We start from the raw sequence: 24794 nt of genomic DNA on the forward strand, positions 1-24794 counted from the left end.
GCCACCCTCCAGAACTGCCATTTCTACCAGGGGAATTGTCTGGACAGCTGCTGTGGTTCTAAGAGAATTCCAGGCCCCACCTGGGGTCTGGTGACCCTACTACAGCTTCTCACACCATTCAGGGACCCAATACTGGCAGGTCCACTCTCCTCAATAGCCACTACAAGTGGTGTCAAGGGATTTATAGATGAACTCAACACAATTTTCATGGAGGAATAAACAATTAGACACCATTGTCTGGCCAGAGGTGTAATCCTGTGATCGTTGCCTGTCTTATTAAAGCAGGCTTTCTCAACCAGGTTTTTTTGACGGCCATGGAAGCATTTCCCAAATGGGTGGGAATTGATTCATTTTTAATATATTTTTGAAATTTGTTAAACATTTATCGGGTGGCATGACTATGTCCACCTGCCCTTCCCCCAATGGCCAGTGATGGGCCTTAAGGGGATGGGAATGGGAGGGGCCCCAGGTGGGCATGTACACAGCTATGCTTCTCAACTGTATTCTACACGATTCTCAAAGCCTGAAGAATGTTTCAGGGGTTTCTCAATGGTAAAAAAGTTGAGAAAGGCTGTATTAACGTGATAGTGAGTCATACTGGTATGCTCAAGTTAAATCATACCTATCTGCACCATATCATTACTAATATTTCAGGGAGTTGTTTAATTCCTGCTTTGCTTGACTGACTCTCCTTTGCTCATCCATCTTTTCCATTTGCTTGCTTTAGTTTTATCTCTGCCCCATTCGCTCACCTGTTGCTAAGGCACTCCAGTCTTGGCCATTACTACACATTCACATGTGTTTCACAGCTATGGAGGGAGCTGGCTGGGATGCTGTCTCAGTTTTGTCTTCAGGCAGCAGTATGCCTTTGGACACCCCCTGCACACATGCCATTAAGAGCCAGCAGAACATGGCTGCTTTTAACTGCACATGTGGATTGGGAAGTTTTGTTCCTTGGGTACTCACCCCAAAGTCCTTGTTACTCATCCCAGGAAAACAGACAAGCAAATTGCGATCCTTTGAGCTTTGCTTCTCTATTGCCCATACAGCCATTCCAGTGGAGATGAATCACAGAATCACAGAATCATAGAATTGGAAGGGGCCATACAGGCCATCTAGTCCAACCCCCTGCTCAATGCAGGATCAGCCCTAAGCATCCTAAAGCATCCAAGAAAAGTGTGTATCCAACCTTTGCTTGAAGACTGCCAGTGAGGGGGAGCTCACCACCTCCTTAGGCAGCCTATACCACTGCTGAACTACTCTGACTGTGAATTCCCCCCCACTGATATCTAGCCTATATCGTTTCCCCCCCTGATATCTAGCCTATATGTAGGCTATATTTGTAGCCTACAAATACTTGTAGTTTAAACCCATTACTGCGTGTCCTTTCCTCTGTAGCCAAAACTGCAAACTGCAGCTGTTCCTCTCATTCTGATGGGGAACATAGGAGTTTCTCCATATTGCCTTGTAGTGAATGATAGATTATGGAAGATGCTGCCTTTGGGGGGGGGGGAGGCACTTTACCTAATTATTTGTGTTTGAAATGGAAAAATTAGTTTGCCCTAACCCTTTCAACCATCCTTGCGGGAAATGGCAGCCAATTACCCGAATTTAATTCTGGAATACTATTAGTGAAATGCAAACCTTGGAGGGATAGTGACATCCAGCAAAAAAGATGGCCAATTCTGAACCTACCTACCCTCACCAGAAATGAAATAGCATTAATGGTATGATGACCCACCTTCTGATGTTGCAATTTTATGCTTGCTGATTTGAGACTAAGCTGTACTCGTGTGATGATGGGGCCAGGCTATAAAAACTCATCCAGACTAGGATTTGGGAGACTCTGGTTTGAATCTCTAGTTTACCATGATAGCTCACTGGGTGACCTTGGGCCAGTCACTCTCTCCCAACTGCACAGGGATGTTGTTCTGAGGATAAGATTGAGGAGAGAGTGATGATGTGAGCCACTTTTGGTGGGGAGGAAAGGGGGGGGGGGTAAGAAAAGCAAGGTATAAATGTCTAAATGAATACATGAAATAAAATAGAAGGATTTAAGTCTAGTAGCACTTACGAGTCCTTTCTCAGCCACCTGACCCGAAACTCTGAAAGGAAAATGTATCTCTGCCCAGGAAGACTCATTTTACTGATGCAAAACTGGATATGTATTCTAATAGCAACTCAGCAGGGTATAAAAGAACAGTAGCAATTTTATTCCCGCATACTACTTTGGATACTGGGAGTCATTCAGAGAGTAAGGTGTAAGCAAGCTGGTGTATTAATGTTTTGTTAGAAATAATGATGTCCGTTTGAGTAAATTCCTTGTTGCCTTGACCTCAATGCCCAAAGTTATCTTTGATCTCTGGAAAAGAGTGACCTCTGAAAACATCATCTAGAATCACATCATTGTAGATTTTGGGGAGTTTGCTATCGTTTTTTGAAATATATGGAATAATATCTTACGCTGTATGCATCCATTATTCTGACCGAGCAGTAATATCAGGGCTCTCTCAGCCTCACCCACCTCACAGGGTGTCTGTTGTGGGGAGAGGAAAGGGAAGGAGACCGTAAGCCGCTTTGAGACTCCTCCTGGTAGAGAAGAGCGGCATATAAGAACCAACCTCTCCTCCTCCTCCTATTGTGTTTGGGATATTTAATTTCCAGAATGAGGAGACGGGTTCTTTTTAAAGACTCTGATTTGCATGATACAGTTTTTAACCCAGAAATAACACCAATTGTTAAGAGTGAGCCTAGTCCTGCATCACTGAGGCGCACCTGTGCTTTGATTTCAATAGGGCACGAGTGTGTCTAACTTGCTCTGCATTATTTTGCCTGAGGAAAGAGTTGCAGCACAAATAGCAATATAACTGAAGAATTTTCCATTGTAATATATACGGTTTGCCATAAATGGATTTCACAGACTTTTCAGCCACACATAGTCAACTGACTTGAAAAATTTGTTATAGGGCTTCTGGTAACAATATGCTGCAGTGCTTTTTATATTCAGATAGTCAATTGTGTGCACCCAGCCACCTGAAATTAGACCAGCGATTTCACTCCCAATTTACTTTTACACCACCATGAGAGATACCAGGTTTATAAGCTTGGAGCTGCAACATTGGACAGTAGACACAATAGCCTAAGAATGGACCTTAGTTAAAACCGCTCAGTGACGTATGTACATATGGGTAATACGATAGTTTGGTGAAAGGTTTACGGAACAAGTCTCATTAACAAGATTTGGAACCACTTATTATGTAGCCCCAATCAAGGTTGGAGTTTAGATAGTTTAAATGGGTTGTTTGTATGAGGGATTCCACCGTAAATATTGCACCTAGTATAATTCTGACTCTTTTTTTACTGCTTGGGCAATATAATTCCATCATTACTCTATTCTCCCCATAATATTTATGAGTCTCTATCCTCTATATGTACCCATATGCAGAATAATTTAAAATGTATAGAGCTTAGTAGGTCAGGGTTATCAAAACAAAACATCTGGCTTTCATAGCACTGAATGGTATTTATGGTAGTAATCAAAAAAGTCTCCTACAGAAGGTACAGCAGTATTTGTCCCATCAATGTCACCTTGATTGCAGACTTTTCTGATTGTTCGGTTTCTGTTGCTCGGATTGACTCGTTTTTAGAGATGCAAAATTAATTGTTCCCCAAACTTTCGTGAGTTTTTAAAGGTTACATCAGACTCATTGGACATCACATCATCATTATTTTCTCTGTCAGTGAATATAATTCTTACCAACAGCCCCCTGCCCCAGCTTGTTCTCTTTGTGTTTAGTGTCATGATACTAATTATGGTATTTTAAACACGAACATTATCTTTCAAGAGAACTATAGTTTTGTGAGCTGGAGTTTCTGACAGAATTCACCCATCCCAGAATTTTTGTGGATTTGTAGAGCTAATTATGTCTGCCGCTGCATTAGCGGGTTTCATTTGCAAACATACCTGCTGACCAATTGGCTGATTTAGTGCATCTATGTATCAAGTACATCTATGGTGACAATCACACATGCACAATAAAGCCCAGGGAGTTTGGCATGCAGCTTGTGGCAAAGCCCTTAGTTGGTTCAGAATCTTGATAGCACATTGAAAATTGCCTCTGTATAGTTCACATATGCACAGCACCAGCCAGAGAGAGGCTGAAAAGCAGTTTGAGTGGCACATGTGTGTTCCCTCTGAGTATTTCATTTCCCATCTGAATGCTTCTTCCTCCTTTTCCCCCTTCCCTTATACTGGGCAGTTAAAAAGGCCCAGCTGAGCAGCTCCTGTAGCCCAAAGGGAGTCACTCAGTTGAGGACCAGCCAGCAGTGCTAAATATGCTCAACTGTGGTGGTGCTGGAGGAGGCAACTGGTGAACTGATGCCAATCTGTATTGGCACAGAAGGGTCTGAGCCAGGTGCCCAGCTGGCAGAGTTGCTGGTTCTCATTGGATCTCCAAGGCACTGGTCAACTGGAAACATCTCCTGTAAGTCAAAAAGCCAGTTCCCCTTCACTTGTATTCAATAATTGCAGTTTCTGATTCCACTTGGGCCAGTTATCTTCTCTCTCCTTTTTCAGAAGAGAAGCTTGCTCTCTTCCAGTCTAGTTTCTTGCCATTTTTTCATTTACAGTTTGTTAATATATCTAGAATTTGTATATTTCTTACCCAGGATGCTGCTAAAAATGCATTCTCTTGTAGATTCTCATGCACTGATTGTTTTAACTCTCTCCTACCTAATCTTCTTGTTTCAGTTTTGGAGTTCTTTTCTTCTGCTTTTCCTTCTCTTGTTCATTTAGGCTTCACTGTTCACCACCCTCTTCACCAAACTTCTTTCTTTCATTTTCACTATTGACTTCCTCTCTCTGCTTGAGTCTGTTCAAATTCCTTTTCATTTTAAAACATATCACTTCTTTATTCCCTTTTTATTGATTGGTCTCTGTGTCACGTCCTTTGGTCAAAACCTCCTTGTAAAGTCTAGAATTAATTTTTTAATCTCTCCGTTCTACCCTTTCCCTGCAACCGAGATGCCCTTCTTCCCTTCTGATTGCTATCTTTTCACTTATGCTCTGCTTAAACAATAGTAAAAATTCCATCTTTCCTATCCCTATTCCTCCTTATATCACTTGTGCATTCTTCTTATATAAACTTGTGAACTTGTGACCACTGGCTATGCTAAATTTTAGTGTTGGACAGCATCTATCCCATTAAATGTCACTCAGTGGCTCAGGAACCACATGAGGCTCTTCTTGAACACCATTCCCCATAGTATCCACCCCTTGTTCCAAGAAAGTAAGCAATTTCTTTAGAAATTGGAATAAGTTTATGGTTACTGTAGACCCAAGATGAGGGAAGGTGGCATGGTATAGCCTTTCATTAAATCTTGGAAGCAAAGCTGGGCTTATATTTGGATGGGAGACTAAGGAAGACTCTGCAGAGATGACAATAACAAACTACCTCTGGTTCTCACTTGCCTTGAAGGCCCTTTGCTGGGGTCACCATAAGTGTCTGCCCTTGACAGCACTTTACACAAATGTGGGCCCAAGATAAAACACAGCACAACTTGCCAGTCACTTATTTTTAAAACAAAGCACAACCTGCCAGTCACTATTTTACCAAGGTTGTGCAGACAGGCATGAATACAAACATATAGTATAACCCTTTTAATTACAGGAATACCTTTGAACATGTAGGCCTGTCTTTCCCCACTACTGGGAGTTGGGTTTTCTGAGTACTGCCTTTTCCAACAGTGCTGTGCTTTTCTACTGCCTCATTCTCCTGTGTACGTTGGCCTATTGAGGGAGAAAGTTTAGACATGTACAGTAATATTGAAAGAGTTCAGTTACTTGTGAGTGAAATGGATGATGGGTTTGATTAGAAGGGAAGGTGTCTAAGGTTGAGGACGATTGAAGAGATTGTGTGCTTTGGGGGTTTTTAAGAGAGGAGAGTCACAAAACACCTAGGAGTTAAAGTGAGAGGCAAAGAATGCTCTTCAGGGTAGGGAATACCGCACGTTGGACTTATGGTGAGATGAATGGTAAACTGAAGGCGAGCTCTGAAGGGAAGGTTTAGCAGGAAAAATAGGTCATGAGATAGAGGAAAGGTGAAAAAGGAGTGGGATTGGGAAGAGACTCAAAGAAGGCCTAGGACAAAACTGGCTGCTGTAGCCACTGAGAAACAGTAATCTGGGAACCTGAAGGCTGGTGAGATAGTAAACTGCCAAATTATGGAGTTTTGTTGGGAGCAGTTTTACTATTTGAATTTACTGACAACTACTATACTATGGTGAGATGGCTGAGTTTTTGAATGCAAAAGTATGAAATAAAATGGAGACGACTCTTTGTTTTCAGGCAGATACTTGGAAGGCGAGGGGCAATTTTGAGGGGGAAGCAGGGGGGAAGGGGGTGTTTAATCTTTCCCCTGCCTCCTGAGTGTCCATTCTAAATTACTGCTTCCCTTCCAACAGAGTTCCTAGCCCAGCCCAGTTTATCCTGACAAATAGTTTGGAAAACATCTGAAGGAAAAAAAGTGTATATTGGAGCTATGGGGAACGATAAAATATAGAGCAAGGAAAAGGTACCTTCTGTCCCTCTGTTATTTCTGCCTTCCAGATTTCCCGTTGTTGAAGTCCTGAAGAAAAAGGACTGAGGGCTACTGGTCTTTCATGACAAAACAGTTGTGTATCTATGAATTCAGTACTGTGCATGGCTTCAGGTTTCACTAGAATGAGAATAATCTTTTACTGCCTACTGCCTATCATATAAATACATCTTTTTTAAAACTTCCAAATCATGGTATCACTTTTCTACTGGCTCCACATGTGACAGGGTGGCTGGGGATATTCATTTTGGCAAGGTACTTATGGAAAATCTCTTTGAACAAGTGGCAGAGCTTTTTCAGCTTGCCAGTCTTCCGCTGTCCTGAAATGCATAATTTGAGGAGACAGCTCAGCACATTGAGGTTCATGTGCTGAGGATACATGCAGCCTTGGTAGGAAACCACTCCTCCTTTCATATTGCCTCTGAGTCAATTAAAAGTCAGTCTAAAATACTGTCTGTGTCAGTGAAAACAATGCACGTTTCCGTTTTATGTATTTTGTAGGTATCCTGGAATTTATCAGTATAGCAGTCGGCCTGGTCAGCATTCGAGGCGTAGACAGTGGACTTTATCTGGGAATGAATGAGAAAGGTGAACTGTACGGCTCGGTAAGTTCCTGTGTAATTTTTATGAATCCTGGCTTCTATGTTGGTGTTAAACTGTAGCTTTGAGTATGCCCATCCATCCATCCATCCATCCATCCATCCATCCATCCATCCATCCATCCATCCATCCTAGAGATTTATATACCGCCCCCTGAGTAATACCGGTTTGGGGTGGTTTGCGCAATATAAAATTCAATAAGACCGATAAATTTGGCAAATATAAAATTTAAATAATTTAAAATAGTTAAAAAACCACAATGATCACGGTTGCATCAGCAGAAGCAAAAAGTAACTCATAGCCAACTAGATGTCAGAATTGGAGGAACTGGGGTTCTTTTCCTTGCAAGAGCCTGTGTACCACCTTAATTCTCCCCAGCGTTCCCTGCTGCTTGTGCCTTTCATACTTCATCAAGTCTTTTGGAGTAGTTGTGTGGCACACCTCACCATTCTTCTTTCAGAGACTTTGCAAGCAAGACTAAGGTGACCAGATTTCAACATTGGTAAAGCAGGACACCATTGACTGGGGGGTGGGGGGTTCTTGATTAAAAATTTGGTCTACATGGAGCAACACAAATTTTCATAGAACGCATAGAACGCAAAAATAGTATTGTAATATATATATTTAATTTCAACATAGGTACAATTTGCCAGGGGTCCCCAGATGTCCCTCCAAAAGTGGGACAATCTGGTCACCTTAAGCAAGACTTGTCTGGTCAAAGGGCTTTTTCCTAAAGTGACCTGTGTTTGTGTATTGCTTGCAGACTTGGTGGTTATTGGTGATAATGGAAAACCTTTGTATTTGTATGTGGACTTTTTGGTAATTTTTAAAATAACGGAATAACTAATCTTTTGATAACTTGGGGGCAAGTAGCCTGTGTGGGAAAAGTGGGGGAAGTGGCTATCTTGGAAACAGACTGATTGTAGTGTCCACACGGGACACTAATGTCTTATGTACCCATTCTCTGTGAGGACAGCAGTTAAAGTACTTTACTTGTTTGTTAAACTGAAAATTGTTCATGGGAACATAGCCTAGTGGAAATATTTTACGAAATGTTTTAAAACAGGAATAGCACTAACACAGAGCAATGGCTTAGACTCGCACTAGAGCTTCCAAGTTCTTGTGCCTGCAGCGTGTGATTTGTTGCCTCCTTCCTCCCATGGCAGCCCAAAATATCCCCTCTCCAAATCCTGCTCCTGTGGATTCCCTGTCTCCAGGACAAGGATTTATTGCAGAGCTTTTGGGCTGCTGAGGCAGGAAAATCGCTCTCTGCCTCTGAGAACTGTGAAGTGATAACAGAAGTTCCTTCTGGTTTTGGGTTGGTGACAGCGGCTCACAAGTACAAGCTATCCCAGGCATGTGTGGACTGTGTATGAAAAAGGAAAAACAGTGCCTGCAATGTTTGCATGATCGCTAAAATGTTGTTGTTGAAACAGCAATCTTGAGAAACAATATGGAGAAGCCGTGGCTATCGATTTAAGGCTTAGTTTGAGGGATGAGAGCTATTATATCTATTTAATTGCTAAATTTGTATCCTGTCTTTCAAAAGTGCTACATGCACGCCTGGGACACGCTCCTCCCACAGAGCCGTTTCACAAATATATAGAGGAGCCATGGATACGATGTTGTAAACGGCCCTGATCCCACTAGGGAAGGATGTTATAGTGCAGCCTTTTTCAACTTCTTTACCATGTGTAACGTGTGAATACAAAGGATAATAAATGATGGAATTTAAGCAAGCACGCTATCTTAGCACGAAGTCTGAAGAGCAAAGAAAGGAAAACCCTGGAATATCAACAGATATTCTGGGATGCTTGAAAGACGTAGAATTACATGGCATGGATAAAAGTGAACAGATGATGCTACCTTTGGTTTGTCTAGGCCACAATTGCTTACTGGCAGTTGCTCCCCAATTCCTCTGGAAGGTTTCTTTCGAGTCTTGCTGTCTGAGTTCCTTTAAGATGTAGATTGCAAGGATTGAACCTGGGACCTTTGGCATGTAAAGCATGTACTCTACCACAGAATTATGACCCCTCCCAAAAATAAGGAATAACAAATGTTAAACAAACGTTTGGGATTGTGCGTGGTTATGGGGGAAAACAATGAGAAAAATCTGTGACTTGTTGAAAGGCTAAGTTATATCCCATTTTTCAGTCCAAAAGTCCTCATGGGTGATTGCACTTTGCAGATACAATTAGGATGAAGCCTTGGCATAATCTTCAGAACAGTTGTCAAAGGGTCTCACCCATTATAAAGAGTTGACTAGGATCAGTACTGGGGTAGGAGAGCTAAGGCACATCAGCACAAATTATGACCCATCAAACCAGCTGCAGCTGAGCTTGACAACATCCCTGTTTTTGCATCCCCAGGTAGACACCAAAAATTGGAGGTTTACTCAATGCCTTCTTGGCCACCATAACCTATTGTGAACTGTTTGGGCTTAAGATCAAATTATAATTTATAAGGCAGACAATTTTTGTATATGTGTGTGTATCTGTGTGCATGTGTGTTCCAATGTAAAGCAGTCAGGAAGGGCTGTGAATTTTGTTTGAGAAGAGGGGGGGGGGAGGAGAAGCTTAATTCTTATTGACAATTCTTATTGTTGTGATGGTAGCATGGCCTGATTTGTGTGAGTGTGTGAGAAACCCCTGAGGGACTATTATATTTTGGCGGGAATTTCTCACAATTAATACCCCTCCCCCCAGTTCCCGTTATGGCAGTGTGTTAGATTTGTGGGTATTTGAGGAATAACTCCCATGCCATACTACTCCATCAAAAGACAAGTTCAATAAACAACTGGTCAGAGAATTATTTAGGAACTGACCTAAAACTGACCTAGCCACCTGTGGTGCATTATACTACTATTTAAAGCAGCCTTTCTCAACTTTCTTTTACTGCTGAGAAACCCCAGAAATGGCATGATCCTACAGAATATAGGTGGGAAGCATAGCTGTGTACACACCCACCTGGGGCCCCTCCCCTTCTCACTCCCTTCAGGCCCCTTGTTGGCCATTTTGGAAGGGGGAGGGAGGTCAACATGACCATATATATTTTAAATTTTTATCTGTCTGTCTGTCTATCATCTATCCCATGACAGTAGAATAGGCAAGTTTTTTTCAGGTTATTTTGATTATTTATTAAGTTTCTATTCCACTCTCCCAGTATGGCTCAGGGTGGTATACGTGATAGGCTAAAATTAACAGTAAGTTAAAAACCAACACAATAACATTCATGCTCTTCCGCCAGGCATTTGGTTGAGGCCGACCAAAACAATGATATCTACTGGGTCCTCAGAAAACCCCCATCCATATACTGAACTCCACATCGGTCTTCCCATGGAATCACTGTTGTATAGTTAGCAAGTTATCTGGTTGTTATATACACCGTTATTACCAGTTAAAATCACTGTTATTATTGTTGACTTGAATTTATGAATTACCTTATACCTCAACTTGCAGATGGCCTTGAAGGTTCTCCAGACATTGGTGAAAGGCTACTTGAGCTTACACCGCACCAACCTCGGGCTGCCCCTTAGCTTTCCACTTAGGAAGACAGACTTTTAACCATCCTTGTGTGCCCCTCCTGGCAATCACAGTAAACTAGTCTATTTCTGCCTGAAGAAACTATGGCAGAACTATGCCTAACCAGCATGTAGGATTTCCAAACTCTGTCTGAAACAGTTAAACTGCTTCTTATTAATTCTCCAAGTCCCTTTCCCATCTCCCACTGAAGGGTCCTGATTGACTGCTTTTGACTTCTCCAGTATATAAACAGGGTAAAAAGATAAGGAAAAAAGGGATGGACTTTGCCCTGTCTGTCATAAGTACCTTTCATTTTTCTTCAAGGGTGAAAAAGTAGTGGGTGTGGGAGCAGAAAAATGATCTGCACTACAGTTCTTTTCCCATGCAATGCTTTTACTTTAATGTGACCTGCTTTTGTGGGACTTTTTAAAAGGAGACTTTTACAGGTGTGTGATGTGTAACCTCTCATTTTTCTCTAGTGTTATGCAAGCTTACATGAAGTATTCTTGTGATATTAAGCTTATAAAAACCATAAAGTGATCGCAGAGTTTATAGTGCTGGATTGTTGCAGGGGTGGCAAACTGTGGCTCTCTAGATGTCCATGGACTACAATTACCATAAGCCCCTGCCAGCACATGGAGAATAACAGTTTGGCCACCCCATGGAAATGCAACATGAGCTATGAGAGTGGTGGGAATTTAAAACAAACAAGGAATATTTTAATAGTATCATTTAAATAATCATGAGATCTTTTATGAAGGAGGAATTTGAAAGATGGGAGATTAAGGATTTTGCATGTCGTTTGTAGTTTCAGGTTATTAAAGCTTTGGAGACAGTTCAAAGTAGATGAAGGCTGCGGAAGACAAAAGAACTAGTTTTTTAAAAAACTTAAATGGCAAATGAACATAACAGGTTTGAAACACAGAAATGGGCTAGTAGTTAGTTGGTTTCTGAGACGTTTAGAGAGAAATGGTGGCAGTGAAAGGAGGTATACAATCTGTGGAAATATTAAGAACTCTTCACTCATAAGAATTCCCATATAAAAACATGTTTTGGATACAGATGTAATAATTGACAAGAGCATAAGTGTTAAGAACTCTGGAATCTTTAGATGAGGGGGACACATAGATGGCTCTGTATGATATTGAAGGTTCTAGGTTCAGTCCTTGGTAGCTTCACTATCAATAACATTAGACATAGAGGACAGCAAATGTGGTAAAGACTTCTGCTTGAGTCCTTGGAAGTCCTTTGCCACTTAAAGAAAACAAGTATGTCCTGGCATCTGTTAGGGAAGGAGGGACTTACCAGGAGCAGCAGGGAGGGCTCATCTAAGATACAATGATGTGTCTGCATCATATGAACTGGAAGTGACATCATCACATCCGGGATATCAGGATGACACTTTAGTATTTGAGCAAAAACTTAACGGTAAAATTGGTTTGTACAATGCAGTTTTTGCCCAAATGCCAGTGTCACCTCAATGTCCTAGATGTGATGTTTCCACTCCAGGATCACATAGGCAGTGAGTTAGACATGTTGCTGCATGTCAGATGGATCTCCCACTTTTTCAGGGTAAGTTCCCCCCTGCTGGCCAACTGATTGGACCCCTGACTCTAACGGGAGCCTGGTAACCCAAGATTAGACTTTGTGGATTCTCTTTATGGTGGCAGCACTCTGATCACATACACTCCCCATGATCACATACACTCAACTGATTGGCATGCATGTGTGAACCAGTCCTGTCATGGATAGGTTAAAAAGAAATTGTCCTAAAGACAACCAATCTTTGGTGCAACTGAGGATTCCAAATCCATCTGTAATGGGATAAATAAAAGTGAAGCAATAGAACTTAAGGCAATAATTTAAAAATGGAGAGCAAGAGAAGTATTCTGTGATGAAGAGGGTAGGAGGTGTGACCAAGAAGTATGCAGGGAACATGGATCATTCAGATACAAAGCTGGAACATGTATCATCTGGATGAAAGAAGGTAAATGCAGAGGGCAAAGCCTAACAGAGTGAGATTCTGAGTCTCAAAGGACTGTGAAATTGTATATAACTGAAAAAAGAGGATGGGTGTATGAAATAATTAAAATGGTTAAAAAGGCAGTAGAATTTTTACAGCACAATATTCAGTTGAAATGTGAGTACCACACAAAGAATAGAGGTAGGAACACTGAAAATAAATAATCACCTCTACAATTATATTAGCTTTACAATGTTCTTTTTGTGACTTTTTTTTTGGGGGGATAGGGTACTGAAAAGCAAATATTTAATGTTGTAGAGGAAGATGCTGGGGTTTTTTTTGGTCTGATGAAATGGAATAGGAAAGTTGTTAATGTTGAATATAAATTGGCATTTGTCCTTCCTGTGTTAATTTTGTAATTGGTGCTTATGAGAATTTTAATGTCACGCTGAACTACAGAAGCTATTTTTTGCTGAATATTTAATGAACGAGGAGCTAATGAATTCCTTGCCAGTTATACATCTGGGGCATAAGCTGTGCTTTTGTGCCATTCTCGTTTCCGCTGGCGAGGCTTGCGTAGGAGAAATTCCTGGTGGATTGTCCCCTTAGGCTGGCTGAGTTGGCTTTCAAAAACCGCCAGCAGAAGATAGGCCTCTTAGCTAGACTGCAGAGTGATGAAATGTGGCTGTGATCTAATTCCATTAGTTTCAATGAAACATAACATCTAATATTCATGATCCTTTAGGGCCTTGTTGACACTGGCAAAATTAGTACCCATATTTCAACAGCTGCCAACAGTAGCACAAACACTGTTGTGGCCTGGAATCAAAATGTAGTTTCCCATCCTTGTGGGTCTTGATGTGTGCGCTGGCAAATGTGCTGATCATATTAGGTTGTAACAACCATGGCACTGATGCCGTGTTGCAGGACTTAACAGCTAAAACGTAGGAAGGTTGCTAAGACAATAATGATAGTCTCTAGGAAAAAAGCGATAGCTACATGGAAGAACAGCACAGAACAGTAAAAATGTTGCCTGTAGTCTGATTCAACGGTGTTGCTTTCAGTGGTGGTATGCATTAAGCCCCTACCAGGTACATACAACAATCGTGAGCCAGCTTGGTGGAGTGGTTAAGAGCAGCAGTCTCTAATCTAGAGAACCATCTTTGATTTCCCACTCCACAACATGCAACCAGCTGGGTGACCTTGGTCCAGTCAGAGTCCTCTCAGAGCTCTTTCAGCCCCACCTACTTTCACAGGGTGTCTGTTGTAGGGAGAGGAAGGGTAGCAATTAGGCTTTGGCGAGGTTCGGCTGCCTTGGCAGTCACTGAAGCCCGAAGCGCGCGTAGAAGGCCAGCACTACTGAGAGGAGGGGAGGCGGCGGCCACCAGCTGGCGCCACCCCTTCTCTCCAGGTTGCAGCACTGGCCACCTCAGGCTTCAGTGATTGCTGAGGCAGCCGCACCGAAGCGCACAACCCTTGTAGCGATTGTATGGATAGTAAAAAACGGGGTACAAAAATCCAGCTCATCTTCTTCAATTATGATATCAAATGGTGTGCAGATACATCCTTTACAGCATATGTGATCTGTAGGAAGTCGTTTGCAGAAAATCTAGTTGTCAGTACACATGACGGTTTGCAAAGCAACCAGGAGTTCTAGGCTATCAGAATAGAGTGGCGACCTGCAGTACAACAGAGATGGACTGTGTTCCTGGTGTTTATACCCTCTCATGTCAGTTTATACCAGATGTTCTTAAGCTGTGATGTATGAACCCCTAGAGCAGGGATGGCCAAACTGTGGGTGGCCAAACTCCTCTCCAGCATCGAGGAGCAGGTCAGCCGAGCAAATCAGCACAAGGAGCAGCTGCTGGGCCTGAAGCAGCAGATCAAGAGTGAGGTTGCCAATCTGAAGAAGACCATCAAAGTGACGACAGTGGCGGCCGTGGACTACAGTTCCCAAGAGCCCCTGCCAACAATTGGGGGTCCCTGTGATAGGGGCAAAAAATTATTTTTCTTTAATTTCCTTTTATTCGTCTTTATGGGGAAAATAACTATTCTTTATGTCTAATTATGTTATCAAGGTGTTCTTATTCTAGCCAAATAGCAGCAGCTATCTCATTAAAATTTACTTTTGAGCAGAATTAAAGTTTACTCTTTGTTTTACTTGCACAATTTGAATTTATTTTGGAGATGGCGTGGGTGGTAAGTGGCTATTAATCAAAATAAATTGTTTCACATATATGTGCTTATGTGCATTTTTCTGGGGAGCCCAAAGCTTTCATCCAAGTCTCAAAAAAAAAAAAGTCTCAAAAATTAAGAAATCACTGATTTATGTATCAGTGTTGTACACTGTTATTCGTTTTGTACCCAAAGAGGATTCTGGGACCTGATTATAAATAATTATGGATAGTTCACAGACCAGGTTCCAGCATCAGATCATGAGATTCCCCTTTCATCCCCCAGATTTCAGAGTTAAACGGAAAGTTTCATATATTTGCCATAGATCCTTCCTTAGGTATCCCTTTGCTTAGACCTTCAGCCATGCCAATTTATTTGCCACATCCAGGAATAAACTGTGAAGGAAACAACAATATTCATATTCTGCACAGCCCAGTTTAAATGTTAGAGTTGTGTGGATGCTTCCTCTCAATACGCAACTACAGGATGCAATGTGATGCCTCTTCCCCAAAGAATTTGCTTCAGAACAAATTATAGTGACCTTCAATTTAAAACAATAGGGTGCCTGAAACAAGATATATGAGCCAGCATTGATAAATGCTTATTCTTATGAGAGGAAAGAACAAATCACTGTCTGGGGAACACTTTGGCTTCAGTGGAGTAGCATGTGAAAACAGATAGGAACCAAGCGATCACCTTGCAGTGTTGCAACTACTGACAAAACCATTTCTGTTGTCAAGCAGATCCTTGGGCCAGTCAGTTATTATGTAGCCCAATCTAACTCACAGGGCTGTTGTGAGGAGAAAGTTGAGGAGGGTATAATAGCCCCAACACTGATCTCTTTTCTATCTGTCCACCCCTGGGAAGATTCAGGGATGGCTTTACAGAGCTAGATTCCTTACGAAGAGAGCATACTTGAGATTTATGGCAACTAATATATGGTTAAATGCATGGAGGTTGCACACAGCAGTTTTAGGATAATCAGCCACAAGCCTTCTGGGAACTGGTCTGGTCTGACTCCTTGACCACATATATCTGCGCAAAACCATATGTCTTCTGTGGCTTTTTACCAGTTCTTTGCCTTTCTCCCTCCCATGACTGGATACTTTGCTTCCCTGTTCTTATATAATCTCCCTCTCCTGTTAGCATGCTTTGCACGACAAAACACCTGATGTTTTCTGGTTTCTTGTTCCCAGTGCTCCTGTTTTTAATTGCTTCTCTCCCTTGACCTGCTTCTGTCTTATATCTGACACCAGGAACTATGTTTCTCAGGTTCTTGAGTGTGATCTGTAAACAAAGAGTCATCCTTCAGGGAAAGAGAGGAGAGAGGCTGGACCAAGACAACACCAGTGAAATCAACTACATCCAATCAATCCAACTGAGATCCCTCTCCCAGCGCACAATATCACCTGACATATAACCAAACACACTCAACACACAACACACATCTGGGCAACCCTGAGATGCCGCAGCTGACAATCTGGGCCAACCCTCCAGAAACAAACATCACATAACAGATCATACACTACATCAGTGGTTCTCAACCTTGCGGTCGTGACCCACAACTTTGGGGTTGCGATCCCCTTCCCCGGGGTCACCTGGTTGCTGGCCGCTCCGCATGCCCACCCATGCATACGCTGCGCACGCTGCTGCTGGAGTTGGGGTCGCAGCACCAAAAGGATTGAGAACCACTGTCCTACATGTAACTAAGAACGGGAATGGGCAGCCCTGAGATGTCATAAGAAGCTATCCCTCCAGAGACACATAACCCCACCAAACACAAACCTGAAACCAATCACCTACCAAAGATAGAACCAGGGTTTGAGGAAGCCCTAGCACAATAGAGCAACCAAAGAAACATAAATAGAGCCAACAGCAACCCATAGGGAAATAGAACAGTCTAAACAAAACCAACTGCCAAACATGGATGTCTTACTTACACCAAGAGCAACTGAGGGAGGAACCAGGCATTTGGTTGAGGTTGACCGAAACTAAACAGCATTTACTCAGCCCAAACCTCCCTCTTTGAACCTATGCAATGGATCTGACCAACCATGGACCTCTTAGATTGTTTACCCTGTTAAAATGTCATCTCCTCTGTTTATTTTTATTATTATTACTGTTACCTTCATTTGTTATAATCACCAAGTTTGATGCATTGTTCCTGTTACATTCTATGTGAACCGCCCTGAGCCTTAGGGGAGGGAGGTGTACAAAAGTGATTGATGGATAGATAGAATGTGGTAGGGGGAAGAGCAAAAGAGATTGAGAGGGATGTGGCTTTGGAACAGATCTGTTAGTGGCAGCCTTAGTAAATGCTGAAACTAGAGTTACCAACCTCCAGGTGGTGGCTGGAGATGTCCTGCCATTACAACTGAACTCCAGGCAACAAATTCACCAAAATGGCTTCTTTGAAGGGTGGACTCTATGACATTATATCCTGTTGAAGTCTTTCCCTTCCCTAAACCTCACCCTCCTCAGGCTCCACTCCCCAATTCAGAGCTGGCAACCCTGAGACTAATGATTGATCCACAAATGGACTTTGCTAGGAAAGGCCTGTAGCGTCATGTATTAGTATAAACATGGGGTTTCTGGATTCATATTTTATCAATATTTCTTAATCTCGCCATTTCCCAGTCTTTTATTCTTGTATATAAAAGCATGACATTGGGGTCACTGACCTATGGTGACCCTGTTGGGTTTTCAAAGCAAGAACCAAGGAGTGTTAGTTTGCCATTGCCTGCCTCTCCATAATGACTCTGAAATTCCTTTGTGGTCTCCCATCCAAATTTTAACCAGGGCATCCATATAATGCTGTATGGTGAATCTCTAATCTCTGCATTGTAGGTGGAGAATGAAACTGAGAGAACAACCTAACTATGGTCTTAAAGGTGCTTTTGGACTCTAATTGTGTTGTGCTACTTCAGATGGGGAAGAAATGGAGATAGTGACAGATTTTATTTTCCTCGGCTCCAAGATCACTGCAGATGGGGACTGCAGCAAAGAAATTAAAAGACGCTTGCTCCTAGGGAGGAAAGCTATGGCAAATCTAGACAGCATCCTAAAAAGCAGAGACATCACCCTACCAACAAAAGTGCGTTTAGTCAAGGCTATGGTATTCCCAGTTGCAATGTATGGCTGCGAAAGTTGGACCATAAGGAAGGCCGAACGTCAAAGAATTGAGGCTTTTGAACTCTGGTGCTGGAGAAGACTCTTGCGAGTCCCTTGGACTGCAAGGCGAACAAACCGGTCAGTCCTAGAGGAGATCAGCCCTGACTGCTCTTTAGAAGGCCAGATCCTGAAGATGAAACTCAAATACTTTGGCCACCTCATGAGAAGGAAGGACTCCCTGGAGAAGAGCCTAATGCTGGGAGTGATCGAGGGCAAAAGAAGAAGGGGACGACAGAGAATGAGGTGGATGGATGGAGTCACTGAAGCAGTAGGTGCAAACTTAAAAGGACTCCAGGGAATGGTAGAGGACAGGAAGGCCTGGAGGATCATTGTCCATGGGGTCGCGATGGGTCGGACACGACTTCGCACATAACAACAACAACACTTCAGACCAACATGGCTACCCACTTGAATGTATGATTCCCAAGTGATTTGATGGCAAAAGTGAAATTCAAGCCAGAGACTTCCCATCCACAGTTTATAATCTACACCAGTGGTCTCTAACCTGCGGTCCGCGGCCCGGTGCCGGGCTGCGAAGGCCTTGGCGCCGGGCTGCGGCTTCTTCCCTCCCCTACCCGAAGCGAGAAGCTCGCCAGGCTGCGAGCAAATCGGCTGTCGAAGCGGCCGATTAGCTTGCGGCCCGGCAAGCTTCTTGTTTTGGGCGGGGGAGGGAAGAGAAGCTTGGCGGCTGATTTGCTGGCGGCCCGAAGGGGCCGGGAGGCGAAGCCGGCGGCGGCGCAAACGCTGGGGCGCGTGCGCTGTGGTCCGTGGCAGCCGAAAGGTTGCGGACCGCTGCTCTACACTACTTCTGTTTGCTTTTAAACTTGATGTGTATTTTTAGCCAATATATATTATCCTGAAGCTACAAATTGGAAATGCAAAATTTGATTTACATGTTCATTGTGAATCCACTTGCAGATCCAGTTTCACTAGTGATGCTCCATCTGTTGTGCACCTGGAAGATCCAAAGAAGCACATAGAATGAGAATGTATATTTGGCGGAGGCCTTGAATCTCCTTCATAAATCCTAGAAATAAGCATTACCTATGTTGCAGATTATTTTACAGTTAGAAACTGTATTGCGCTCCACATTGCACTTGCCTTTTTGTTCACCGATCATCTGGCAAAAAGACAGAATGGACACTCTTAGGTTGTTTTTGGAATGTTTCAGTCTTAGTATTCAGCAGACTTCGTATTCAGCGATTCCTGAGAGCGTGACATCACTTCCGGGTCTGCCCCCTTCTAATCTCCTTCTAGTCCAGTCTCATCTTGCTATGAAATAATAAATATAAATAAATGGCAAAATTCTTTAAATAGTAGAAGGGAAGTGGAAATCATGGATACAAAAGCAAATAGCAATTCTGTAGAAGAGACAGGTGATTTTGCCATATGCTCATTATAGCTGGTTAGTGTGAGGCATTTGTGCTTTTGGTCATTTGCATTAGCAACCATATGTTGCCTTGGTGGTTATTTTGGATTTTATGAAGAATTTTTATTGGAAAGAAATTATATCATTTTAGCTATTTTTAAAAAGGTACAGCGGTGTGGAAAACACATACACTTCTTTCCCCCTCCATTTTTTACAGGTTTTCAAAAATAGTAAAGTAACTCGACAAATATGTTTGTAATTGAGAGCTCAAGTGCTAGATATTTTTGTGCATGAGGAAGTTTCACATGATGTCTGGCAAGATGGCTGCCTGTTCTCTGACCTCTTCATTCATCAAGTTGACTGAAATTTTAATAAATATGTAATTAGCTATTAAGTAATTGACATAAAGTGTCATCAAAGTTGAAATTAACTGTGTGGATAAAATCCTGACAAATTACTAATGAATTCCAGTGCAGGAGATGGAGGCAACAAAAGACTGGAGTCTGGAGGCTTAGCTATCGGGTAATTGAAAGGTGAAACAGCTGCGTTCAACTTATTTTTGAGACAAAGCTGTATGGAAGATATTTCTTGCACTTCTAGAGAGATGTTTCTTAAAGTAAATTTTGTACAACACAAAGCAATGAACTCTCAAATGACAATCTAAAATAATTGTTTTGACCTTTCACGGAGATATAATCAAATTAAGGAAAAACAGAAAGAAATGAAAACTCATTTGAAAAATTATTGGGTTACATACAAAAGCCGATTTTTGACTGGTTATGTTATTTCTTGATACCGGAGAAGTCAGGCTTTTGTTTTCCCCCCTAAACATGGGCTGCAATACAAAAAAATTATTTGGGGTGGGGATAGAATTGCCTGTTTAGTAGAGCTGGTGCAGAGAAAGCTTGTAAGGAATCCCTTACTTTCTCAGTGTGTCCCTCACTTTCCTGTGGATCATAGTGACAGAAAGCAATAGGAGAAAATCCTGATGATTGAATAATTTAGAATAAGATGCAAAGTTAAATTATTTTTTCTGGAAATGGGGCAGGGAATGCAGGAAAGAATAACTGCAAACTTTAGATGCAGAGTCCTAATCAGGGAATTAGGTGTCAATTGCACCAGGTGTTTTCAATATATCCAAAGACATGTTCCAGGAAAGACAAGGTAGTGAAGAAATAAGCTTAATAATTATGGTCGTGAGTTTTTCCCCTTCTTCCAGAATCGAAACAGTTTTACCTCTAATGGATAGACCTTCACAAAAAAGAAGGGAGATGACGACTGATTTTTATATGTGAAAAATTCATTTACTTTTTTCATGTAGTGGAGCTAAATAAACTAATGTGAAATGCATTTCTAATCAAATTAAATGGAGCCTTAGGAATGAAGTAAATTACAAAATTTTGCCCATTTAGATTAATTATATTTATGTCCATACGTTTAAACTTGCCCCACAGGGATGTCATTTACAAAATCATTTACTGAAATATTCCTTGTGATGATGATGTCTTACAGTCCTTCATTTCACTAACACATAGTAACATCTTAATGGGGTAAGTTTATGTTTTGATGTTATAATTACTGTTTTGTTCAGCAGTAGACAAATTCAGGAATGGAAAAGGGTTTCATGATTAACTGTAAGTCAGTACACTGATTTAGCAGATTTCTAATATAAAACTGCCTTCAGTGACCAAATAAACTCTTCAGCTAACTAACTAACACACGTTGCCTTATTATATGGTATAGCCTGATCTAGTCAAATCTCAAAAGCTTAGCAGTGTTGGTACTTGGATGAGGGAAACCCTCCAAGGAAGACTCTGCTTCTGACTTACCCTGAAAGTCCTTTGTCAAGGTTGTCATAAGTCACTTGCAGATTGATGGCACATATGTATGTATGTAGATGACTTTAAAGTGACTTCGTACCACAGTATTTGTGCAGTACGATGCTGAGAAAACACCTGCATGACTTGAAAAAAGTGCTACAAATTTCCAGGCATAGACTCTTGCAGACACATATCAGGGACAGGAGGATTACACAACCACAAGATCCTTCAGCATACTAGACTTGAGGGAAGAATTTTGTTTTTGTCCCTGAGGGCCAAACTAAATGTAACTTTTTGTTAGTGAGTTGGATCTGGGTTCCTCTTAACTTGCTTTCTGTGCAGGGAACTAACTTTTCTTGTGTCTCAGGGCCCAACTCAGATTGGGACTGTGGTGGTAGGAGGGATGTTTTAACCTCCCTCTCCATGATTTGCCCAAACTGACCCCCTCCCCAGCCATTTCACGCTTAGAGAATGTTGTGGGGAAAACCCTTCTCCTCCCCATTGAAAAATGGGTTCCTCACTGCTGTTCAAATTCAAATTCAAAAACCTTTAATGGCTGTTGCGTGGCTGTGAGGAAAGTGAGTTGGCTGAGGGAACCCAGATCTGACATTAAAAATGATAATGCCTTGTCTGACCCTGAGCCCTTCTATTGTATGCCTCTTTTCAGGATCAGTCTCAATCATATGTGTGAGAAGAAAATCCTCATATTTTTAAGTCCTAAGAATACTGTAATATGAAACATTTATATTCACTGGATTTTGTTGTATGTGTTTAGAAAAATAAAGAAATTGAGTTTAGAAGAATAAATACCAAAGGTAGGAAGCATAACCAAACTCAATTAAGCTCATACTAAAAATGTGTATTTAATGGGTCCCATGTATCCCATGAGTCCCATTTTAATAACCAAACCATCACAATCCCAAAATGTTCCCCAAAATTCTCCTCTTGAAGCATAGTTAACCAGGCATTTTGAACTCAGACCTAAGTTCAGTGCTACGGCTGTAGGTCTCTACTTTTAAGTAGTTGATGGCCTTGGATAATGATCTGAAAATTCATAATGTAAAATCTCTCTTTGCTTAGCCAAGATCTGAAAATATTACTTCTATGTAAAACATCTATGCTCAGTTGGCAGTGTGTCTACTGGAGGTGCAGTCTTCTGTATGAGAGAACACATGGAAACTGCATGTATGTCACTGTGTAGTTGGAAGAAGGGATGAGACACAGAAGGCCCAATTCACAGTCCTGTTGCATTGTGCAGTGTTGATGTGCTCCAGTCCTGCCCGATCTGAGACTAAAGGCCATGCGATCTCCATTTGGCAATAATGTTATAGAATCATAGAATCATAGAGTTGGAAGGGGCCACATAGGCCATCTAGTCCAACCCCCTGCTCAACGCAGGATCAGCCCAAAGCATCCTAAAGTATCCAAGAAAAGTGTGTATCCAACCTTTGCTTGAAGACTGCCAGTGCGGGGGAGCTCACCACCTCCTTAGGCAGCCTATTCCACCGCTGAGCTACTCTGTGAAAATTTCTTTCCTGATATCTAGCCTATATCGTTTAAACCCATTTTAGTTTAAACCCATTACTGCGTGTCCTTTCCTCTGCAGCCAACAGAAACAGCATCCTGCCCTTATGGTGGGGAAGGGCCTTAGTGGTGCCCAGTTTTGGACCTAGCAACTGTTGCAGTTGTTCTAGCAAAATAGTCTAATCAGCAGTGCAGAACCTGCAGTAGCAATAGGTGGTAGGCTTGTGAGTAATATCTAGTGGTATGTCATAGGATTTGTAGTATGGCAACCCCTCCCCCAGACTGATAGAACTTTGGTAAACTTTATTTGTATGAAATGTTATGGAGTTGCATCGAATAACTAATGCAATACAAGGAACATTGGCTTCTTTGGTCCACTGATGTTGTACCTTCTTACAGTATGCTGTAATAAATTAAACTGTAATGCTTTATATGTAGCCCATGCATTCATTTTGGACCCCCCCTCCAAATAACTTTTCACTGTAGTCTGGTGATGTACTACAGCATTGTAGTAATTTATTTAAGCCTTTTAGAGGGAAAAAATTAAGTCGTGGTTTCTAATGATCCTTCGTGGTGTTTACAAAATGTTGATGAAGTGTATAATTAACCGATTCAGTAAAGAATAGCTTGACATTTTTAAGCAGAACTTTCTCTTTAGCAGCTAGCAGTCCTGCAGTGTGCATATGTGTCATTTGCCTGACGTTCAGAAAAACTTAATATAAATGAGTTTCTCGTCCCCCTTCTAAGCAAGAGCTCAGCATACAGCATTCAGCATCTGCTTTTGCGATTGAAAGAACACAAAGTATTTTTTGAAAAATGTTCAGAAAATGTTAAGACAACAAGAGCTGCATTTAAAGACTATTCAACAACTATAAAGAAAGCATTGATTACAAAGCTGCCTGTATTCTTCTCTGTAGATAAGCTAAAGAATGCTATTAGAATGCATTCAGCCCTAACTTCTTGGGGGAAGGGTTGAGTTCAGTAAAATTGTTTCACTCTCAATGTGCAAATCCATTGATATGGATTCTGCATGAGATTGTGGGCTGAAAGTGATGTGACGGTGGTCATGAATAAAGCACTTGCTGATCTAAGCAATCCACAAGCACCAAATCAGGTGGAACCACCCATATGAGCTGGATTATTTGCATAACAGAATCAGCCTACCAAGACCAATCCCTCCAAGGAGGGTTGCCAGGTCCCCGCTGGCCACAAGTGGGAGATGGGGGGTAGGGTTGCCAGATTTATGTAGGGGTGTTCCTGGAGCCTGAGAAGGACAGTGTTACAGAGTCCACCTATAAAAGCATATGTTTTGCCCAGGGAACTGATCTTTGTAGTCTGAAGATGATCTGTAATTCTGGGGAACCCCCAGGTCCCACCTCAAGGCCACTGTTAGCTCTTAGGCTAAATGAGCGATCAACATGACAAATGTGTTTATACATAGATGTGTTCACTCATACTGTGTGAACACAAATGTGTTCACACAGTATGAGCAGAATTAATTTTACCTGTAGTTGATGTCACATTTGTTTCATCCTTTAGCTGCATCACTCCCCAGCCATCCTAAGAAATAGTGCAGTATTACAGCCAGTCACATTTGAGAAGTTATTAAAAGCATTTTCCTCCTTTTCTTTTTTGAAATACTATCAATATTTTGCACTCAGAGGAAACCTAACGGTAGATTTCTTCCCAGGATGCATTTATTTGCCTCGTGTAGAATGCAACAGCATTTTTATACTCAAGATACAAACTCATGCCTTTCCTTCATTGAACCTTTGGCTGTGCAAGCATTTCCATCTTTGACAGAATTTAGTCTTAAATCTAATTATGCAGAATTGAGACAGAATATACTTTTTGAGCAGCTTTTCTCTTTGTTAAAAGGGTTGCTTTTTGAATTCTTCAGGAGCTTCAGTGGCTATTGCTTCATGATGCAAGGATTTCCTTGCAGTTTTACTTTAATAATTGATGCTTTAATGCTTTTTTGGTTTTAAGATGTTGTGTTAAAATAGACTGGATAACTAACAATGTAATCCTGTGCAGGGTTGCTCTAATCTAAAC

General features: G+C 41.7%; 1 protein-coding gene across 2 annotated transcripts in view; it reads left to right on the forward strand.

The window, feature by feature from the left end:
• Positions 1–24794, forward strand: part of FGF9 (fibroblast growth factor 9) — a 41504-nt gene that overhangs the window by 11245 nt on the left and 5465 nt on the right. For both annotated transcript variants that reach the window (XM_077341693.1, XM_077341694.1), the window contains one exon: positions 7098–7201. In XM_077341693.1, coding sequence (XP_077197808.1) covers positions 7098–7201 — 104 coding nt within the window. The remainder of the gene's footprint in view (positions 1–7097; positions 7202–24794) is intronic.

The sequence above is a fragment of the Paroedura picta genome, chromosome 6, assembly GCF_049243985.1.
Source record: "Paroedura picta isolate Pp20150507F chromosome 6, Ppicta_v3.0, whole genome shotgun sequence".
Lineage (NCBI taxonomy): Eukaryota > Metazoa > Chordata > Lepidosauria > Squamata > Gekkonidae > Paroedura > Paroedura picta.